Below are 21,435 nucleotides of genomic sequence, written 5' to 3'. Positions count from 1 at the left end.
AGCCTGTCGAACAGAGGAACCGGCGGGACATCATTATCATCATCATCATCACTACTCCAGTCGGTGTCTTGTGTTGTTCCCTCAACACAGCCGCATTTCACTAACTGCCCGAAACCGAAAGTAAAACCAAATTAGCCTGGGTTAAAAAGAAGAAAAGAGGAGACGCAAGAAAACGCCGGGGTTCCGAAAAACACGTGAACGTGTTGTTACTTACTCTCTATGAAAACAAAACGCAACCGCAACGTGTCTTCTCTGAACAAAGTCCAGGTGTTTGACATCATCATGTTAACAAATTTGCGCTTTAAGTCACACGCTATACTAGTGCCCTACACCTTTACACTTTGTTAAAATATATGCAGCCACCTACCGCATCATCACTTTCATAAGTAACAAAATTCAGTCCAAATCGCCAAAGGCAAGTGAACAAAAATAAGAGGCCATTCTTGTACAGGGCACTTCCGCTTTCGTTCTTCTTCCTTTTAAAGTATGACCGTTGTAGCGGAAGCTTTTGATACTTGATGGGAATTGTAGTCCTTTCAAAACTGCTTTTTTTTTAAAATCTCTAATAAGCTTGTTCTTTGTCGATATGTAATCCATATTTAACTATTTTTGCATCATCCCTTTCTTTTCGCTTCTTTTGGTGATGGTCAGGTGTGTATTTCTATTATTACGTAAAGTACGCTCCGTACTTTTGAGCTGGTTTCCACGCAAATTTCAAGTGGGAAACCTTAATGATGGTACACGCAATTGTCAGATTCCCCACACTTTGGGGCTAAAATGACTCCATTTTGATGAAAAACTCAACTTCAGACCTGCTTTTCCAGTGATACGGTTACACACGCAACTCGTCTCTCACATGCTGAGTCTTTACACATATCCTCACAATACTTTTTCTCGAAAAAACAGACAAAGGTTAGACTGAGGACTGAGTAAATATTTAATTAATGTGGGACCAGGTTCACTTAACTCACAGTTATGAAAATGGAAAAAAAAACTCACATATTTTTAATTCATTATAACTTCTTCCTGGTTTTTAAATAACCTAACCCACAAGTAACATGAGAGGTGTAGGCTATGTATCAAGCTTTTTACTGAATGCGACGTAGTAGTTGGATTTTAAAGCAGACTTTCAGTCCCAGTTCTTTATCCGTGTGCAAAAACGTAAGTTGCTTTGGAGAGGAACTAAATTACGGTGGTGTGTACATATATATATTTACATATTACTGAGTGTATATATGTAATATTACATGTTTACATTTATTCATTTGGCTGATGCTTATGTCCAAAGCAACTAACAATGTTAATCTTCTTTCAGTTATTTATCCATTTATACAGCAGGATAATGTTACTGGAACAATTTCAGGCAAGTACCTTTTTCAAGGGTACTACTGCCAGAGGTGAGATTTGAACCTGCGACCTTTAGGGCCAAAGGCAGCAGCCTTAATCACTATACTACCAGTTGCCCATAGAGCATATGTACCAAGAGCTGAGAGAGAGAGCTCAGAACAAAGACAATGAAAGCAAGCTTTGCTTACAACTCTTTGTCTCTTCTAGATGACCATTCTGGTTTAAATTAAGATGAAGGGATGAAAGAGTTTCATTTCAAATTCATCCAACCTTTCATTTTCTTTTCCACTTAATCAGTTGAGGGTAATGTTTAAGGGAACCCAACTAAATTTCAGATCTTTATGGGTAGAATTCTGAAAGTCTTATATACTGTAACTAATGCTGATGTGACAGTGTACATGGTTGCACAGCGATAGTTCAATACAATACAATATACAGCACATTAGCAACGAGCTGAAAGAAGAACACAATGTGACGCTCAAGGACCAGAGCTGTGCACCTCTTGTTCCAACCATGCATCAGGTCATCATTGCAGTATAAACCTGGTTTTTGTTCCACTGGTCCAGCTGAGGGTCAAGGAGACTTACAGGGGCCCCTTATGATGAGGAGAATGAGACGCCTTTATTGATACAACACAGCAGCGTTACATTTCCAGAACTGTTCAGGTTTTCCACAAAAGAAAAAGGCTACTTTAATGTAAAATTAAAAATAAACATAAATCTGATTAGATTACAAAATAAAGTTAAATAAATACATCTATGTTTAATCTCACTTAAATTAAAGACTGTACAGAAAAGGTTAAAAATTCAATACAACTCTCTCTTCAGAAACAAAACGTAGGGACTGTGTTCCCAAATCAAAGTGCAGCAGTAACATACTGGAAAAGGGTATAAAAGTTCCTGTGTTGGCAATTTAGTCCCTTCCTAGATTTATTCTTATTTAACCATGCTCAGGTTGACTGCCATGCGTTTCTCCACAAAACTAACAAACATCTATCAAAAGTTCCCTTTTGCATAAGCACACAGCTTTAAAATCAAAACTAGTTCCACTGACATTTTTATGAGTTATTCATTCAATCTACGATTTACAAGTGCTAAGAAAATAGCTATCGCATACAGCAGGTGAACTGTACCGAACTCTAACAACACAAGATTTCAACTGTTTAAAATACTGGGATGCTGCACATTTAAAACCAAATACTGACTCCAAAATGAAGAACATAATTTGAGCTGCTCTGTATGTGTGTGTGTGTTCTTGAATGTGGAAAGCAACATTGCAGCCGTAGAAGGAGACACACATGAGTGTGGCCATCAGCTGTTTCTGCACAACCCCTCTCCCCAGGGCTGCAGTCCTCTCACAATGACAGTCCCCTCAGCACTGCGGGAAACACTGCACAGCTTGTGACACCACAACAGCCACAAGAAATAGCGAAGAGATAACTGTTCCAAAAAAAAAAAACCCCCCAAATAGCAGCATTGTAGCAGCTGTTCAATTTAGTGGGGAAAAGGAAGAAGCTCTGCCATCTAACTCAGGTTCGGGACATTCTGACATCGCTGCTGGAACTGCACGCCCGCTCAGCTTATGAATTCTGCATAAAGCTTTCTATGGAAACAGATTTTTCAAGGCACAATTTGAATAACATGATGTGGTAATGATTTTTTTTTCTTTTTTTAAACTTTACTGATCCCTTTCTTGCAGCCAGCTGAGAATGAAGTGAATATTGGGGGGGGTCATGGTGGGATGTACAGATGGATAAAACATGCGGGCGCACAGGTGAATAAAAGCGCAGCATTCGTGTATCGTGTGAATGCATAAATGGAATTTTCACTGCTGTTACTGGAATCAGTCACGTGCACACCAGCAGGGCGTGGGACACGCTATGTACAGGTTTCGACAGCACTACAAGTCAGTCACGGATGCACTAATGCGAGCGGGTGACTGCAAGCACAGAAAAATTATACCACTGCCATGAGCACTAGCATGGAGACACACACACATTCATGGAAGAAGGAGGGGTGATGGGATGGGGCCAGGTTTTCCATTCCACAGCCATGGGATCACCTAGCTCAGTCTGGAGGAAGGGGCAGGGTGGAGTGGGGCTGTGAAGGGGCGTGGCTCTGTGCTTTGGTGGACCAGCACTCCCACAGCTCAGTGGCCTCACGGGCTGTGGGTCCACAGAGTGACAGTTCTGTCAGCGGAGGAAGACAGGAAGGACAGGTCCTGTGTGTGCCACCGGCATTGGATCACCTTGTCCCCATGCTCACCCACTACCGTGAGTGGCAGCTGTTTGGTCAAGTCCCCTGGGAAAGCGAGACATTTGAAGGCATCAGAATTCAAAAACAGTGAAAACCACAACTACTGACAGACAGAACTGATGCCATACAGCTAAAAGCAGAACTACAGGGACAGACACTGAAGAACTATAGTTTCCATAACTGACAAACTGAACAGTAGAGAACTAAAAACACCGAAAACATCCACCCATAAGATAAAGAAAAGACTGACAATTACAACCATCAGAAGTGACCAAGAACATTGACACTAGACAACTAAACCCGTGACAGATGGCATAAAGCAGGGACACTAAGCAAGCAACAATAGCAGGTAAAGCAGGTGGAGCTGCTGCTTTGCTCCTGAAGGACTTGGGTTCAAATCTCAGTTCCTGTTGTAGTACCCTTAATCAAGGTACCTACTGTGAATTGATTCAGTAAAAGTAACCCAGCTGTATGAAAAGGTAAATCACTATAAGCAACTTAACTTCATATGCCGGTGTGGAGAAAACAGTCAGCTAAATAAATAAATAAATATTGCCAAAAGAGAAGGCTGATAACTATTGCAACTAACTGGTTTGTTTCTTTATCGAGGTTTTAAAAAGTACATAGAGCATCATATTAAAATATAACCACTGAGAAACAGGGCAGTATGTTTATGACTCTAGAAGTACAATGTGGTAATTTCCCACCCCACCTTGCAGGTCAGTGACCATCACTCGCATGTCATAAGAGCCAGTGAGCAGGTAGTGTGCCCCGGGGGAGAAGCGCACTGAGCGCACGTCGCTGGTGTGGGGACGGTACATCTGCACCATGCGGCCGCCCCGGATGTCGTACAACATGCAGCTGCTGTCCTCCTGTCCTGTAGCGAGGAGCCGTCCGCTGGGGTCCACTGCCACAGAGGCCACTGGGCTGCCTGGAGGACAAAGTGGCCACAAATGCAGAGATCAACATTCACACAATTTACACATTAATCCATCATAATTAAAGTCCTATAAATGGAGTGGCAAGTAACCTGAAGGCTGATGGCGGTGCTGTAGCACCCTTGATCAAGGTGCATACCCTGATACGATTCAGTAGGAATAGTATGCTGTATAAATGTTCAAAATACTGTAAAAAACCTTTGAATGAATGCTAAGAAGCAATTAATTTAGCACACATTCTACATTAATTAGTGACCAACTGACTAAATACTTAATTCAGGACTAAATTACGTCAACAATGAATAGTCGTCCCCCACAGAACAAACTTTCATATAAGAACTCACTTTTGAGCACAGGTAATCTGTTCCTTAAAATTTGCTCAACAAGCCATCAGTTCATACAGAAATGTCATGCAGAACAGAAACTGGAATTCAAAATAGATTCAAAATTAAAATTCTTGAATGTTGAATGATGAAAAACGGATGAACCTTTTGTGGTTCGGCAACACATTTTTCACCATTTTATTTAATGGTAGTTAAGACCTTGTTTCATGAGAATTGAGACAGACCCACCTGAGCCATGGAAGGCTGTGCCCACCACCCTCACACAGCTGGGCACCCTCAGATCCCAGAAGCGTACCGTCTTATCTAGGGAGCCTGATGCGATCATCCACCCGCCCCAGGTGTACAATGACAGGATGTGTCCTGGGCGCCAACACAACACAAAATGGCATCAACAGCGACTCCTGCTGGTGACTAACAGCACAATATAAAAACCATGACAGTCTAGACCCTGTAACTGGAGAATGAGGGGTGGTGCTGGTACCCGTGTGCCCACTGAGCGCGTGCAGACCCTGTCCCCTCTGACAGTCGGTGGTGTAAATGTTGCAATCCCCAGCACCGGCGCTGATCAGGATGGCCCCGCCGCTCTCCGGACCCTCCATAAAGGCTAGGTCCCGAATGGTGCCGTCATGCATGCTGAACTCAAGATCAGGCCCTGAATATGCAAACCAAGCAAGCTGTAAATAGTATGCAACACACAGTAAGATCTGTAGTCGTCCACATCCAATCACTGAAGTCTGTCAGTGTGCAGAGCTTCATGAAATTCAGTAAAAGATACACAGTACTGGAGAAACTTCTCAGTTAGTCACAATGAGAAGGTGAAGAGCTGCAAAAAAATATCATGATTAAGCACCTGTGGCTAAAGGCTGTAGACTAAACTCCAAGGAAAGCATTGAAAGATGTTGCTAAGCAATTAAATAATAATAAAGATAAGATCAAAATGATCACTAGATGACTTCCACCTGACCTCCTACAGCAGTGGCCAGCTCACCTGTTGCATTGCAGGACTCGGCGTTGAAGGGCAGCACTTTAACGTACTTGTCGTTAGAGCCAGTGGCCAGCAGCTGGCCGCAGGGACTCCAGGCCACGCAGTAAATGGAACCCTTGTGGTGCTTGTTGCGCTTGAAGCGTACAACAGGCTGCTTAGGGGTGCCGCTGTGGAGCCCAAAACACTGACATTATATAGGAACATCCATCTCTGCCTCATCATCGTTCTTAAGTGAACAAATGAAAAGTGTGAAATGAGAGTTGAATTTTGTATGCACCCCACCTTGTATCAAGGACATCTGGGTAGGCGCAGACTCGCAATGTTTTGGAGTTGGATCCTACTGCATACAGTGCCCCTGACGGGTGGAAGGCTACTGCACGTATAGCCTGGGTGTCCTCCAGTGTGCTGACTGCCACAAACTGGATCTTGGCCTTGTCACCCTGAGAGATACAAAAAAAGTACATTGTCATATCTTCATTGGCCATATTACTGAAACATTCAAAGTCAACAATGGAAAAAGTATTTGAACCTCTAGTAAAGAAGTTAATTGGAAAGAGGATAGCAGGAGTCAGGGTTTAAAAAGTATGAAACCGTTTCCAGCTGTGGTTTGAGATGCCTTGTCCTATAAAAAAAAAAAAAAAAAAAAAAAAAATCTCACCAGTTTGGTTACCTGGTCTTCGGAAACAGAGGTCTACTGAAATAAAACATGGCCTAATCAAAAGTGGTTCCAAGGGACATTAGAAGAATCGTTTTTCATGCTCATGAAGTTGGAAAATGCTACAAACGAATTTAAGTCCTGGCCCTCCAATAACCCACAGTTGTTCAGATAGTGCACAAATGGAAGGACTTCAGTACTGCTGTTACTCTCCCTAGCAGCTGCCATCCACAAAAAAAAACTCTAGGATGACAATGATAAAGTCTGAGTTGGGGGGGGGGGGGGGGGACAATGAACAAGAATGATGGGCAAGCTTACATCCAAGAAACTAATGCCTTCCAAAATCACTACTGTACATCTAAAGTTTGCTAAAGTCCACCTGGTTGTTCCTCAGCACTAGTAGAACAACATTCTGTAGACATACGAGACATGACTTGAACTTCTGAGTAGAAGTTCACAGCGTTATTTCCGGAACAAACAAATCATTGCATACCATCAAAAACTTATTCCAATAGTGAAGCAAGGTAGAAGGAACAATGAATTCCATATTATGTCAGAACATCTACTGGTGATTTGAATCTCAAAAGTTGACCCATGCAACGAAGGAGTAACAACAACAGAATGGCTACAAAGGTTGCAGGTTCAATCCCCACCTCCAGCAGTATTACCCCTGAGCAAGGTACTTGCCCTAAAATTGCTCCAGTAAGAATTAGCCAGCTGTATAAATGGGTAAATAATTGTTAGCTTGTAAGAACTGTCATCTTAACATTGTAAGATACTTTGAAGAAAAGTGTTCACTAAACTAATAAATATAAGTAATGTGTGAGTGACAGAGAGAGTGTGTTTCATTGATGTATGGATGAGTGACTCAGTGTAAGTTACCTTGGTGAATAAGGTGTGTGGGCTGATAACGCTACATAGAATTCATTGGAAGTCACTTTGGTGAAAAGCATCTGCCAAATAAATAAATGTAAGTAATTCAGCTACTGCCAAGTGCTGACCTCAGTCCCAAGTAAACTGTCAATTCAAGAGACCACAGAAACATAAATGAGCTAAAACAATTATGTAAAGAGGAATGGCTGCAATTCCTCCTTATTTCTGATCAGAAGCTACAGGAAGTATTTGGTTGAGGATAGTGCTGCTCAAGAAGTCTCCACCCGTTACTAAACCTAAGGGATCACACATGGAAATCCAGATGATTCCCAGGTTTTGATAAACTTTTTCCTCAGTACAGCACAACAGAGTATGTTTTGCACTAATCATCTCATTTCTGAATGAGAACATTCCTGACCAATGCTGCTGTGAGCTATAATGCAAAGATTCTAGTCCACATTTGATACCGCAGTGTAATCCTGAATGACTCAACTAGACACACACCAATCCCACCATACAGGCTGACACACACCATATCACCTCCGTTCCATTAGAGTTAAAACTGCAATAAGTCACATGGTTGAGATTATGACTTAGGCCCAGAATAACACTGTGACAGCACTGGCACAGCAGCGTGGGAATGCTTGACAGAACAGGAGCCAATCTGCTTGCGTCCCACGGTAAGTAAAGGAGAAACATGGGTTGTTCTTGAACTTCTTGCAAACAAGCCAAACACAAGCATTTTACCACTGACATTTGCTAGCTGCAAATTTAAGAAATTACGCAGCTCATACGAAGTACGGAGATAGGAGGTGCACTCAAATAACAACACTGGTTGACTTTGGAATGTAAAAAAAATATTACATACTGAATATTTACAGACATACAGTACATATGGAACAAAAATGCATGTTTCTCTTTTCAAAACATAACCACAATGTAAAATTTGCTTGTAGTTTAAGTCCTGTGCAACATGTAGGCCTGGAATAGCACAAAGTCATATTTTCTCAGTCCTAGCTTATGAGTCATATTTTAAAATTTCTAGGCCCTGGGGCACTAATGTGGTGTAGTTGTTAGAGGTAACTGATTGTACTCAAAGGACCAAGGTTTAAATCCCACCTTCTGCTGTGGTAGTATTGTGCAAGATGTTCAGACTGAATTGTAGTTTCACAATATTTTGTTTTCACGATACAAAAAAAAAAAAACTAAATTTATCCAGTATCAAGATATGAAAATGCTGTGAGTCACTCCTACACTAAATATAACTCAGTACTCAAGATACTAAATTTTGCACACGGGGTGGCACTGTTGAAGGTAACAAATGAGTCAAATCATGTAGGCCTAGTCCATGAGGAACTAAGAGGAATGACAAGTATAAATTGGACATAGAGGATGCACTAGAGCTCATTATAAGTCACTGGTATGCCAGTATTCTGGCTCTCCTATTTGATTTGAAAATGACACAAAAATAGCTAAGACAGAGAAGAAAGAGTCATCAAACTTGTAAGAGGGGACAGAGTGACAGCAGACAGGCCCCAGTGACTTCCTGACAGTGTGGACAGGCAAATTTTTTGGAAGAAAAACATGACCATTACTTGAAAACTTTTAAGCAATCTGTTGCTGAATTATTAAACAGCATTAAATTTACCGTACATTTAAAAACTAGAACGGCTCAATTTTATGTTTTACCACTTATTTGAGTTTACATTAATTGATAATGTTTGCAGGGAAGAAAATTGAGGAAATAAAATACTTCTCGGAACTATGGTATGGTGAAGTCTGCGCCAAGATGCAAATCACATTTCCTACTGAATTGATACAGTAAAATTTAAATAATTTTTATACCGTTGTAAGCTGCTTTGCAGAAAAGCCTCAACTAAAAAAATTTGGATTGTGCCTATGCTACAAAGCCCAGTACCACATGAAATGTGGGTGAAGCAAAGCATGAGCGTTGCTGTGTGGTTGAGACCTACCTCTTGGGTGCTGCTGCGAGCAGGGGAGTAACTTGTGTCATCCTGGCCTGTAGGCTGCCTGGCCTGGCTCCTCTGCCCACTGCACAGACAGCAACATGCATCACCATCCACCCAACAGTGACATCGTGCCCTGAAACTGCGTGTCCATGCATGCAGAGAAGGGTTGCAAGCAGGGGGTCGGCAAGGCCCACTTTGTCTGACCTCTGAGTGCTGGGCACCGGGGACTCATCAAGGTGAGGAATGCCACGTCCTCCGGCCCTCTGGGGGGTACTGCTGGCCACACTGGCGCCATCCTGTGCCTGACCCTTTTCTGATGGGGATGTTGTCATGGTAACATTGTTGCCAGAGGCAGGGCTGCTGTCCACCTTGCCATTGCACTGCTGGCTCAGTGACTGCACATCATCTCCAAAATTGTCCATCCCCACATTCAGCTCCTCCAGCTTCTGGATAGACCTGGGGATCCAACGAGGAAATGCCTGTACTCTGACTTTTACTTTACACAGACAGTCAATAATGATACTGAAGAGTCACAACAAGACACACATAGCACCCTAAATCTGTCCAGCAAAAGTGAGAGTCCTTCCCACATTTGTGACAAATGAACCCTAACACCCTGGGAGTGAACACAGCACTCCACCCCAAGGGAGACAGCGGAGGCACAGTGATGCCTCACTAATGATGCTTGAAGCTCGACACCATCTGGGGTATGATCTCTACTACGCCCCCCCCCCCCCAGCAACACGGATCTTCACTACCAACACCACAACAAAATTCACTACCTTTATACCAATCTTCCTCAAAAGTAACAGTTGTGCCACCCATGATTACCATCTTTTCTGCTTTCCAGATTTTCAGTTCTACACATAACAAAAGTAGAAAATCCTGCACCATTTCTTTGTAGCACCTTCTAAAACACACGACACATACAACAAAGAAGCCGGCACACTGCTACTCTCTGCATTATTCATGAAGCTCCCCATAATGACATCATTTGGATGACCTTATCATTCATTCAGCCTCAGCACAGCCAACACGCTAGGGCAGGGAGACACCAAGGGTTGCTGAGTGTGAGGGTGTCCCAGGCTCAACTGGACCAATCCAATAGAAAAAGTTGCAGGGCCATTTGGCATTCAGAGGGACCCCTGCAGTGCTGTTGCCTTCAGCTGTCTTCCAGACATGTAAAACACATCAAAGCATACACACTGACCATAACGGTCACCCCTCAAGCAGGATTAGGGGAGGTGGCAAACAAGGAACATCTAAAAGCAGTTGATGATAAAATGTTAAACGAAGCCAGAGTCATCAATAGATGCTGGAATCATGTGTTCTGAGCCCAAGAGGCCTGCCTCCTGTGGACCACCGACCAGAAGCTAGGACAGGGTGTAACTGTGAAGGAAAGCACGCCTTGTTCCAAGCTTTAAGCATGCAATGACATCAGTTTGTGTGACTCAGAATGTAAGAATGCAGCTGCACGAGTTGTGTTTGACCTGACAAAGCGCTCCCACGTGCCTCCTCTCCTCATCTCTCTCCATTGCTTTCTTGTAGCTGCTGGTAACTAGTTCAAGACTGTGGACTGTGGGTATGGTCTACAAGATGGTCAAAGGGTCTGCAGCCCAGTACCTAGAGAGCCTGAAGGCAAACCCTACCCTTCTGGCTGCTTGGTGGTCCCACTCACAAAGGCCCCACAATGGAAAGCAAACCAGTCCTCAGTTCTTCTGCCTCTCCCTCAGAGCTGCGGAATCCTTTTCAACTTTCAAGAATGGTATCGAAACCAATTTCATTCCGATGCACTCCTCCCCAGTCTGCAAAATGCACTTTTGTTTACTCTGACTTGTATGAGAAAATGAAAGGGCTGGACCTAACCTATTGAGGAACTTGTCAGTGAGGTTCTGCTGTGGGCGTGGACCTTCCTGTTGATGGACGCCGCCCTCCTTAAGCATCTGCTGGTACAGCTGCCGCTGCTGCTCCTTCTGCTCCAGGTGCTGCTGGACACGCAGGCGCTGCCGGTAGTACTCCTGGTACTGCTCCGTGGAGTCGCGCAGCTGCCGGTGAACAAAAACAGAAGAAATAATATTCACCGCTTACGAACACGAAGCACATGAGATGCTACATGTAAATCAAAATAGCATCTCATTGTACTGAGCTTTCAAAAAAAAAAAAAAATGATTTGCCCATTCATTGTGTTGCCTAAAAGTCCATTTCAGACATAGCAGTTTAACCCTTTTATGTATAATGGTATCAACTTAATAAACTTGCTAAGACATTCAAAAACCATTGCTCTAAAGATAACACATATTAAAGAAGTAATAATGGTGCTCAAATATATTATGTCACTATTATGTTGTCATAGTGACTAGAGAATCCCTCCTGTTACAATACAAATAGTACTGACATAACAAAACCAGCCACAGATCCTTATTCATGTAGGAACAAAGAATAATAATAAATGCCAAGGTAGCAATATTACAGATCCCTTCAAAAAGCCAAGTGGAACACACACACACACACTTACACACTTCCTTATACTAAAAGCATGTTTCCACTTGGATGAACTGAGCAGTCAGTACCTTTCAGAAAACACAACAGCATATAATATATGAATCATCGTCCATGTGAAGCGCAGTCAAAGGAGAGAAGTGACACAACACTTGTAATCCCCACCAATCTGTGCTCACAGTCACTCCATGTTGAAAAGCAAGTTTTTTTTTTTTTCGAAAACAATCCAAAAACAGAAATAGAAAAACAGGAATACTGGGGTATTAAATGTTATACAAAATGCTTAAAATAAGGGCATTACTCAGTTTTTAGGGCTTTGGAATTAATTATAAATGCAACTTTTCTCTGGGATTAAGAGTTTTCATTTTTTCACCACAGTACTGATATACCACCTCTTGATATGTTTATGAAATACAACAAAAAGGTTTTTTGGGAAAAAATGTACGCTTATGAATATTACATTTTGGTAGTAAGATAATAATCAGATAGTACTCCTTACTGACAGTATAGAAACTAAGCAGTACACCTTTCAACAATAAAAAGACATTATTACACACGATCACTAATGATTCTAGACACATCTTTCCAGTGTTTGAGTATATGAACAAGTGATGTTCATATACCCAAACAACAGTAAAGCAGGTGTCACTAAAAGAGTGAGTTTGACTCAATATTTGATTCTTGATATATATTTTACCAAGCTAAAAAGTGATGAAATAGGTTATGGCATACTTTACCTTATTTACAGTGAAACACTCAAAGGCATGGCCCAAATCTTTTTGCACTTAATATTCTCAACAAAGGGGGAGCGGTGGCGTGGCAGCACAGCGGGTTTGGCCTGTGCCTGCTCTCCTGGGGGGTCTGGTATGGGTGACCTGCGATGGACCGGCGTCCCGTCCTGGGTGCGACCCCCTCCCCCTCCAACCTTGCGTCCTACGTTGCCGAGATAGGCTCCAACTTGGCGTGACCCCGCTTGGGAGAAGCGGTTTCAGTGTGTGTGTGTGTGTGTGTGTGTGTGTGTGTGTGTGTGTGTGTGTGTCTATATTCTCAACGAAGCCACTTCAATAAGATATTACGCAAGAAAAACAACACTGGTGCATTTCTACTGTCAGCCAAAAAATGATTAACAAGACAGTAATTAAAAGAGAGGTCAAACATTTCAAAATGTTGCTTACAATGTAATATCATCTCGGGAACTGTTGAAAAACATTCCGCATTCATGAGCAGGGTGGAGGCTCACAGGAGACCTTAAGAAGCATGACTGAAAACTGAAGAAGTCGAGACAGGACAGGGTTTGCGTGGTTTTCAGGACCCATCCTAGTATTACGGCCGGAATTCTGTCAACCCACTGCTCAACCAGGGAAAGACAGTGGCGGAGACAAAGGGGAAGATGGAAAAAGATGTCCCAGAGGCCACGACGGAGACAGACTGGGGACAGGCCCACTTCCCTTTGTGTCGCTTGTTCCCTGGGCACCCCCGCAGAATGGGGACCAGCTGGCGTGAGTGGCTTTCTACAGGAAAGCGCTGTAGAGAGTGTGTGTGTGTGTGTGTGTGTGTGTGTGTGTGTGTGGAGGGTGGGGGTGACAATCCCCTGAGGCTGCAAACAATAACCTCTTCAGCACTAACCCCGTCCCGGAGATCCCATCGTCACCACAAGCTGCAGGGATCCAATCACGCAGCAGAAGCGCAACCACGCGGTCTTTGTAAGAAACACTAATTCTGCTCATGCCCCTTTCCCTCTTTGTAGTTTAAATCTGCCTGCTGCGCTGATGTGCGGTTCAAAAACCTGCAGTTCGTCTCCATGCAGGACTTACGACCGAGTCTCCCTGCGTTTAACACCTCCGAATATTCGCAGCCCATTCAAGTGTGAGGGCGACAGGAGTAGATGTACTGCTCTCCCATTTTTAACTTTGCAGAAACCCCAGACGGCCACCACTCTCCACTAGGATGTACACTTCAACCCCAAATATTAAACATTTATATATTAACATTTCCCACGTGGCCTGGCTCCGCAACACTATACAGAAAGGGTTTGTTTGATACCTCGTTCTTGTCAGCGGAACCTGGGGGTGCGGCTTCACCGCCGGGTGCCGAGGCGGGTCTCACGGCACAGGGCCCCCCCGAGGCCAACATTCTGTCCACGGGTGTGTCTGTCCTGGAGCTGTGGGGAGAGGGGGGGTGTCACAGAATCCAACACAATCCATCCTGTGAAGCCTGAGCAATTGTCTTCTTATTGAGTAACAGATTGAACAAGCTCGTCTGTTCACAGCGATACACACGCTGAAGTGTACAGTGTGGGCTTCTCAATGCCACACAGTAAAAATATTAAACATATGTTTATCATCATCCCATCATGTTTTCCAAATACTGTTACGTAGCATCTTATAGTTTAGCCAAAGCTTTTATTTAATGTAGTTTGCAATTTCCCCCTTTTAGTATTATTGGACATGCATCCCTAACCATTGTGTTGCTTGCTGCCTCCAAAAATACTACTACTCCAAAAAAGTAACACACACACACTTACATGGACACACCCACAGAAATGAATGACAAACACACACACACACACACACACACACACACACACACACACACACACACACACACACACACACACTTTCTGAACCGCTTGTCCCATACGGGGTCGCGGGGAGCCGGAGCCTAACCACAGCATCTATAAAATGATGCAACACCAATTCTGTATGACATGTAATCGCAGGATAAAATTTCATTCAAACTGAGATGAAATCACCATCATGATCATCATCAAGGGGACAACTCATGTGAGACGCTTGAGTCCAATTCCAGCACATCCTCCACGGAGACATCTGCGTTTTTCTGAGCTTTGCAGGCATTTCACATGCAGCATTTAAAAGCTGACGAAGAGCTCCAGTGCTCTCACATACAGAAGGTTGTGTGGTTTTGGCTCCAGAGATTACAACGCTGTGAGTGAATCATGGCTGGAGAAGCCGACGCACTTCCAGAGCGTGTCCCGCGTCACTCGCTGTTAGCATACACGGGAGCACGCCTTTTCAGCACAGACCTGTATGAGGTCTACCACGGTAATAATGGGGTAAATCCCCATTGGCGATGAAACGGCTGAACCCCAGGAGGGACTAGACCGTTACTCCCTATCAAATAAAATCAAAATGACGTGCAAATTTCACATTTCAACAGAGTGTGTAAATACAGTGCTGGGGAACGGGAGAAAACATGGCATACCTCTCCGGAGACTCCTCAAAAATGCTGTGGCAGTCTGAGCTCTCCAGCATGAGACTGCGGCTCAGGCTCTGAGCACCGGGGTACTGGAAATTGGCGAAGGAGTGGGACATGGGCGATGTCTTGCCGGTGAGATCGGTCACCCTCTTGTCGTGACTGGACAGGCCGTAGGAGAGGCCGTCGAGCGCGGGGTTCAGCGAGCGCGACATGTAGGTGTCGGCCGACTGGGGCCGGCGCAGGGGAGAGGCTGGGTACGGAGACAGCTTGCTGATGAGCGGCGTGAGCAGGTCGGCGTGGGCCGCCTTGGCCGGCTTCACTAGTTTGTCCACGTGGATGTTGAGCAGTTTCTGCTCGAAGGCGCAGGAGAAGACACCCGCTGGCAAGTTCTGCAGCCAGGAGAGCAGGCTGAGGTCCAGGTCATCGCAGCCGTTGCCGCAGAGCATGTCGATTCCCAGCAGGACCTCGCTCTCCGTGATCTCTTCGCCCGTGGCCTTGCTCTGGCAGAACTCCACACAGCACTCGTACAGCACACCCTTGATGAGCAGCTGGAAGAGGCGGTCTCCGCTGGCCCGGAATCCGGCCTCGCTCAGCTTGCGGTCGGCGGGGATGAACTCGGCCACCATGGCGCAGGCCTCCTCAAAGCAGTGCACGCGTGCCGTGCTTGGGTTCCAGTCCTTGAATTCCGCATGGTGGGTGAGGCGAGGCAGCGTGAGCAGCAGACACAGCTTGCTGTAGTCCTCCTTGGACGGACAGAACTCCTCCAGGGCATGAAGGCACTTGACTGCCTCTTGCATGGTCAGCTCCAGCTGTGGAGAAGCGGGACAAACGAGCAATGGGTAGCATCGCGACCTCATCCGCACTAAAAACTCCACCTCTGTGCTACACAGAATCACATGGACTGAGTATTTTGATGTCACCATTACTATACAAACAAATTTTTTTGTTCTTTCCATTAAGGATATTAAACAATTGGGAAAAGAGAACTGTTATATTGATACAAAAAAAAATAATCACAAGACTTTTCAAAATAATTTTAACATATTGCTATATTAAAACTAACATTACCAAAAATAAAATTACAGTCTCCATAAATTCTTATTCAATCCCGACCATTGACTGATTCATTCCATAAGAACATTTGTCATCTTCGCTCCACATTCAACTTCCTTTATTATGTACACTTTGATCTCCATGGTAACCGCTTGCCTCTTCTTATTGTCGTTTTTATAACCACAAAGACCGAGGAACATCAGACGCAAGCTGCATCACTGCTGAATGGAGTGGAATGAAAGCAGTCTTTAAGCCAAAGAAATATTAACGCACATAGATTGAAAATTATTATCTTGATCAGCTGGCGCGTCGTGACTTTTCTAAATCAAAGTTTTTCAGAGCGTACCACTGAACGGGGGGGGGGGAGCTTTTAATGTGGTCATGTTTTTGCATAGACACTAAACCATCATTTCTGCCCAACCCTGAACTACAACCAACTTTCAAACTCTTTGACTAGAAAACAAGAACAGAGACAACCTCATTTCATCCATATATATTTCATTAAAAACAAAGCCTCAGATGCGGACATGATAAGACATGCAGGCTTCCTTGATAACCGCAAATTAAGAAGCCTCTAAATGTTCAGTCGTGCAGTTCTGGGCTTTGGAAAGAGCCCCGCATGCTCACTTACGTGCTGCGGCTCGTCCTCAGCCGACATGGCGTTGTTCACGCACAGAGCCTCCAGGAACTTCTGCTTCAGGACTATGTAGCGGAACCTGGCGGCCCAAACCAGAGTCGACACGGAGTCACTATGGGGATCCTACGATGTTCTGCAACTGTCATCCGAACACCCAGGTGGCAGCAGGAGGCGTGGAGGTAAAAGCTGCCACCTTGCACTCCTGCTCCGGTACCACCCAGCACTTGTGCTGCAGTACCCTAGAGCCAGGAACTTACCATGAAGTGACACAGTAAAAACTACAGTGCTGTTTAAATGGACAAATCGTTGCGAGCATCTTAATGCTTTAAGTGGCTTTGGAGCAAAGCATCAGAGGAATGAACAGTCGACCGTCTGCGTCACAGCAAGACAGCGCAGCCAAAACAAACAAGCGCTGATGGGACGGTGGGAGTACACAGCTCCCTTAAATGAACGGATATTCCGGAAGGAATGAAGCACTTCGGAGGCCATAAGCATTGTGGGAAATGCCTAGAGCGCATGCACAACACATGCACGTCCCTCCGCTGGGGAGAAAACTCGCCTCTTTCTGTCAAACTTGTCCATGCATTCCAGAGGCTGAATGAACTGCAGAACCTCATCCCACTGGCCGTCGAGCACCAGCTGTCTGCGGAAAGACAAAGGACACTAGATGTTTTATAATCCACAGCAAAAAAAGGAAGTCCAACACTGGAGCATCGCAGCATTACTGGACAGGAAAAGTAGAGTAAAAGTATAAACAAACACGACAGAACCTTTCTTTCTTTGGCACCTTCTTGCGGACCAGCTTCCCTTTGTAAGTACTTGCTGGTGCATCCACGAATTGAGACAACGTGCCAAGAGTTTACAGACCGTGAGAAAGGCACGTCTCAGAAAGCCGGGAACTCGAGCAACGCATTCAGATTTCAACGGTATGCAGCGAAGAGATTCCCAGTGTGATCTGCACCTGAGCGACCGGCTGAGCGCCGAGCCACGATCTCCAGACCCACCTCAGAAAGAGCATGTCGTCCGAATAGAGGCCGTTGATCACGCCGCTCTCCTTCTCCAGGGCCAGCATGCTGATGTGCAGCTTGCGAGAGTTCAGGAAGTCCAAGATCACCTTGATGATCTCCACCTCCTTGATGTTAATCGTCTCCTCTGCCGTCATGGTGTCAGCTTTAATAAGGACCTGGAGAGGACAGCGTGACACACAAGAAGCTGGCTGAAACAGCTACACATACACGCTTAACATGTTCTGTATTTTATTAGTATGGTCCACACCAGAAGTCTCCTCAGAACATATATTGAGAACTCAAGTTTTTAGATCTGTTGCTCTAATAAAATTAATATATAATCTTCATACTGATTCCAAGGAATTCTGGACACCCTTTTGGAACCGATTACATGTATTCATTTAGCCGACGCTTTTTTCCAAAGCAAATTATATTGTTAATCTACTGATAATTACTACCCATTTATACTGCCGGATAATTTTACTGAAGCAATTCAGGGTAAGTACCTTGGTCAAGGGTACTACAGCTGGAGATGAGATTCAAGCCTATGACCTCTGGGCCTAAAGGCAGCAGCTCTAACCACTATGCTACCAGCTGTCCTACTAGAGGTACATGATCACACCTGTGAAATACCAACCTTTTACCCTCCTTTTACGTACGGGGACCTATTTGCATTTCCTTGACGTGCTGTTGCCATGTGCCAGCGCTGCATTGTTGTTAACTAAAGACAGCAAGTGTTTCAAATAAGGTGTGTGGGCCGATAACACTACACAGAGTTCACTGGAAGTCGCTTTGGAGAAAAGTGTCTGCTAAATAAATAAATGGAAATTAAATCATCGAGGCAGCAAGTGCCATATCGGTTACAGTCATCAGCTTTCGGTTAAAGGACCCACTTTGAATCCCACCTCCTGCTGTTGTCAATTGGTCAATGTACTTGCCCTGAATTGACACAGCAAAAAAAACTACCCAGCACTATAAATGCATAAATCAGTGCAAGTAGCTTAACACTAAGTCGCTTTGGAGATGAGCATCAGCTAGATGAATAAAAGTAAATGCGGCGTGTGTGACTCCTGACGGAACATTCAAGAGACAGCGCAGGGAGATCACAGCGCGGGTCTAAGCGATGTGGCACAGTACAGGTGCAGCACTTCATAACTTCCAAACTCCTGCATCTTCGTGTTGATACCGAGCTCAAAGCTGACACCGTAACAAACACAAAGCACAATCAGTTAATTTGTTTACTTTCATTCATTAGGCTGCCACTTTTCTCCAAAGCAACTCACAGGGTTAAGCAGCTTACAGTGATTCAGCCATTTATACAGCTGGGTAACATTTACTGGATGAACTCTGGGTAAGTACCTTAATCAATGGCACCGGAGCAGGTGGCGAGATCGGACCCGACACCCTTCAGGATACAGGGCGACGCCTCTAAACGCCACATAAAAACAATGATTTCGGACTAAACGCGCGGGCTTCGATCAAAGCCTCCTCCGTTAAGGCTCCTTATTTCCTACTGTAGATGTGCACGGGGCAGGAGGGGGGATTCGAACCAGGGTCCTTCAAGCGCAAGCTCACTGACACTGGGATTCACCGTGTTGTTTACTTGCAGCAGGGACACGGTGCTCTGGAAGGTAATTCAGCAGAGATTCAGCACTGAGTGGCACTAACTAAGCAGCAGCAGCAGGTTAGCACACCGGTGCGGTGTGGCAGCTCAGTGACCTGCTGCTGGTGGTGCTCTTCACTAATCTCGTCCTAATCCACTAGGAGCGATTTAACAGCAGTGTGAAGCAGGAGGAGGAACCTGTCACTGGGCCTCCAGCTTACACACACACAAACACAACGGTTCTGGAGCAGCTATTCTATTCGCTCGACAATGAGCCGCCCGCTGCGGTACATGACGGTAAAACAACGTTCACTGACACTCACTGTTCCTGTGTGTATGAGAGAGAGAGAGAGAGAGAGAGAGAGGGAGAGGAGGCCATCATGAGGGACAGGTGGGTTAGACAGTGACTGACCAACACACTACACTGACTACACGGCCCCCTGTCCGCAGAGAGACAGCGCACACACGCAGCAGCCGCCCCGTTAGCAGCAGCAGCAGCTCCATGGCATGATTAGCATCCCCGTTAGCCGCCGCCCCACTGCTAGCATGAGCCGCTGCACGGCCACCGCCCGCCATCCCGCCGTCCCGCGCCTCACCTTCCCGCTCTATGAACACATGAATCGCGGACGCGCTCCCCTCCCGGCTCTATCCGCGCGACAGCACACCGCGCTCCTCCGGCGTTCTCGCTCGATTCGTCGCTGCGAGACCAGTGGCGGTGTGTGTGTGCGTTCGCCTTTCCTCCGCGCCGTCTCTGTTGTCGTCTCCTCCCACCCGCCCCCGGCGGTTGTCAGGCGGGTTGTTCGCGGCGCTCCGCCAATCCGCTTCGGCGGCCCCGCGGTGCCCAGCCGGCCGCGGGAGAAGCGCGCTCCGCCCGCCGGGACACCGCCGACGACCGAACAATTGTATAGCGGACCGAACAATCGATCGAGTAACGAAGCGCGCGCGGTGTTGTCCAGGACCCGTTTGCTTGTTGTTGTTGTTCGGTTGTCCAAGGGAGTGTCCCAGCCATGGAGACAATAATGAATAAAATACTGTCGGAAACGTCGTGTGAGGGAGAAATATTATTCTGTTACGAGAAAAAAGTGGACATTTATACAATTATTCAGCTCTCGTCGTCGACAGGCTGTTGGTGAAATGTCAGACGCTCACTTTGCCTTTGCGTAAACGCAACACATACTAAATATAGGAAGTTCTTTTTTTCAACTAAAAATGACCGTGGCGTGGAAAACGAAAAAAAACACAAATACTCCAATTACTATGGTACGGAACGCAAATATCACCAGTTTTATGAGCATAACGATATTACATAGATATTATCTGGTAAATAAAAGCAGCAACAGCAGGCTTACTCGTAACAAGGGAGACATGACAACACAGGGCTAAAGTGATACCGAATAACTTCCATTTGAGACAGTTAACCAACCAAGTGAATTTTACAACTTCTCAGCGTTATACGATTTGAATTTTTAAATTTTTTTTTTTTTTTTTTCATACTGAGTACCGCAAAAGGAAAGAAATACTTTTACATGTTTGTAACCCTTGTAATAAACTCCAGTTTTTTTTTTTCTTCATTAGCAGATGTTTATATGAACATTATTATCATGGAATAACAACCGATTGAGGCCATGCTTGTTTTTATTAATTTGCAAAAAGAAAAGACCACAATGTGAATTCTCTTAAAAATATGGAATCAGTGCTGCTTTATGGTGGAAGATCACACTGGACATTACACTGAGAAACACTGAACAGTTACTACTGGACAGCTGGGAAGCTCTTCACCTTGGCTTTAAACAGCCATAAAACCAGTCATTATTAAGCAGTAATACATGTCACGCAACGAAACTTGATAGACTGCAGTCGCCAATATTTGCTGATATTTCCAGTATTACTGTTTCAGTTCTGCTACTGTATACAGAGCTGCAATAAATGGACTAATTTGCACATAAAACAGAAGTTTACATGAAATCAATAAAAGTTATGGGGTAGTAAAATTAGAACATACAATTAATCTTAATACAGCATATAATTTTAAAGTTTGGATAGACATACCTGT

General features: G+C 44.8%; 1 protein-coding gene across 1 annotated transcript; it reads right to left on the bottom strand.

Moving 5' to 3' along the window:
- Positions 1-1,946: 1,946 nt before the first annotated feature.
- Positions 1,947-20,170, bottom strand: wdr47a (WD repeat domain 47a). The gene is made up of 15 exons (XM_018753789.2): positions 19,979-20,170; positions 17,777-17,955; positions 17,332-17,415; positions 16,767-16,851; positions 15,089-15,891; positions 13,910-14,027; positions 11,234-11,412; positions 9,572-9,823; positions 9,371-9,449; positions 6,152-6,309; positions 5,873-6,036; positions 5,366-5,536; positions 5,113-5,244; positions 4,315-4,533; positions 1,947-3,647 (listed from the first exon to the last, which is right to left on the bottom strand). Exons 2-15 carry the CDS (start codon positions 17,932-17,934, stop codon positions 3,505-3,507), a joined length of 2,745 nt encoding a protein of 914 aa, XP_018609305.1. The 5' UTR covers positions 17,935-17,955; positions 19,979-20,170; the 3' UTR covers positions 1,947-3,504.
- Positions 20,171-21,435: the final 1,265 nt, after the last annotated feature.

Source organism: Scleropages formosus, chromosome 3 (genome assembly GCF_900964775.1).
Source record: "Scleropages formosus chromosome 3, fSclFor1.1, whole genome shotgun sequence".
NCBI lineage: Eukaryota > Metazoa > Chordata > Actinopteri > Osteoglossiformes > Osteoglossidae > Scleropages > Scleropages formosus.
The sequence above is the reverse complement of the archived record's forward strand: the minus strand, read 5'-3'. Positions and strand labels throughout refer to the sequence as shown.